This window comes from Morus notabilis, unplaced genomic scaffold, assembly GCF_000414095.1.
Source record: "Morus notabilis unplaced genomic scaffold, ASM41409v2 Scaffold11452, whole genome shotgun sequence".
Classification (NCBI taxonomy): domain Eukaryota; kingdom Viridiplantae; phylum Streptophyta; class Magnoliopsida; order Rosales; family Moraceae; genus Morus; species Morus notabilis.
In genome coordinates, this window is record NW_010361256.1 from 1 (window position 1) to 1,140 (window position 1,140).

General features: G+C 37.9%; 1 protein-coding gene across 1 annotated transcript; it reads left to right on the plus strand.

Moving 5' to 3' along the window:
- Positions 1-320: 320 nt before the first annotated feature.
- LOC112091751 (ABC transporter C family member 4-like) lies at positions 321-1,140 on the plus strand (the record flags this gene model as incomplete). Its single annotated transcript, XM_024166080.1, has 3 exons — positions 321-384; positions 477-716; positions 812-1,140. Coding segments are annotated over 3 exons (405 nt in total), but the record flags the coding sequence as incomplete, so codon positions are not given.

The window sequence follows — 1,140 nt, forward strand, 5'->3', positions numbered from 1 at the left end:
TTATATTATCTTTTTTTATAACATTTTAAATTTAATTTTTTTATTACTGCATTTTATTTCATATAAATTCACATTTTAACTTAAATTTTCTAATTCAAAATGTGAAAAGAAAGGACCATCATTTTTTAGGATGCTAGTTCATTTCCATTAGATTTTGATTTATTTTGTTCATCTGTTGCCACAACAACCACGAAAAGCCGATTTTCTTTTTCCTTGCGCAAATCCGGCTGACCCAAATCGAATTTTAGTAGGAATTCATCTTCTTTTTACGATATTTCTTGTCATTAATGTTTGCATTAACCTCGTTAATGTTTCTGTAGAGTCTCGACCGGTGCCAGCTCAAGGATGTGGTAGCTTCAAAATCAGAGAAACTCGATGCTAAAGGTACTAATTCTCACTTCATTTTTAAAAATTTTTTAGTACCATTTCCTCAAACCAAAGTATTCTTCCTCACAATTTTGCTATCACTTAATCAGTGGCTGACGACGGAGACAACTGGAGCGTGGGACAAAGGCAGCTCCTGTGTCTAGGACGAGTGATGCTAAAGCGCAGCCGGCTATTGTTCATGGACGAAGCCACTGCCTCGGTCGACTCACAAACTGACGCCGTAATTCAAAAGATCATCCGGGAAGATTTCGCTTCTTGCACCATCATCAGCATTGCTCACAGAATTCCCACGGTCATGGACTGCGACAGAGTGTTAGTGGTAGATGCAGGTTAGTACTAATTGTTGTTTGCTTTCTAGCCATTTTAATCTCGTGTGTTCTTTTAAGGCATTTTTATGATTTTTTTTTTCCTGATTTGATTATAGGACGCGCTAAAGAGTTTGACAAACCGTCGCGCTTGATTGAAAGGCCGTCGTTCTTTGGAGCATTGGTTCAAGAATACGCCAATAGATCGTCTGGACTATAATTAATAATCCAATCCAACAATTTCTCTGTTTGGTGCTAATATCTTGGCAAGTCTCTTGAAGTGCAAGTTCTTGTGTTTCTCGTGCCACTACAACAAATGATCGCAGGGGCGGAGAAAAAAGCGTTGCGGTTTCTGCTGTGAAAGAATGGAAACAACCTTTTTGTCCTATGAACTGTTGAACTTGGTATTAACACGTTAATAACAAATGTACTTCCCAATATTCTACCC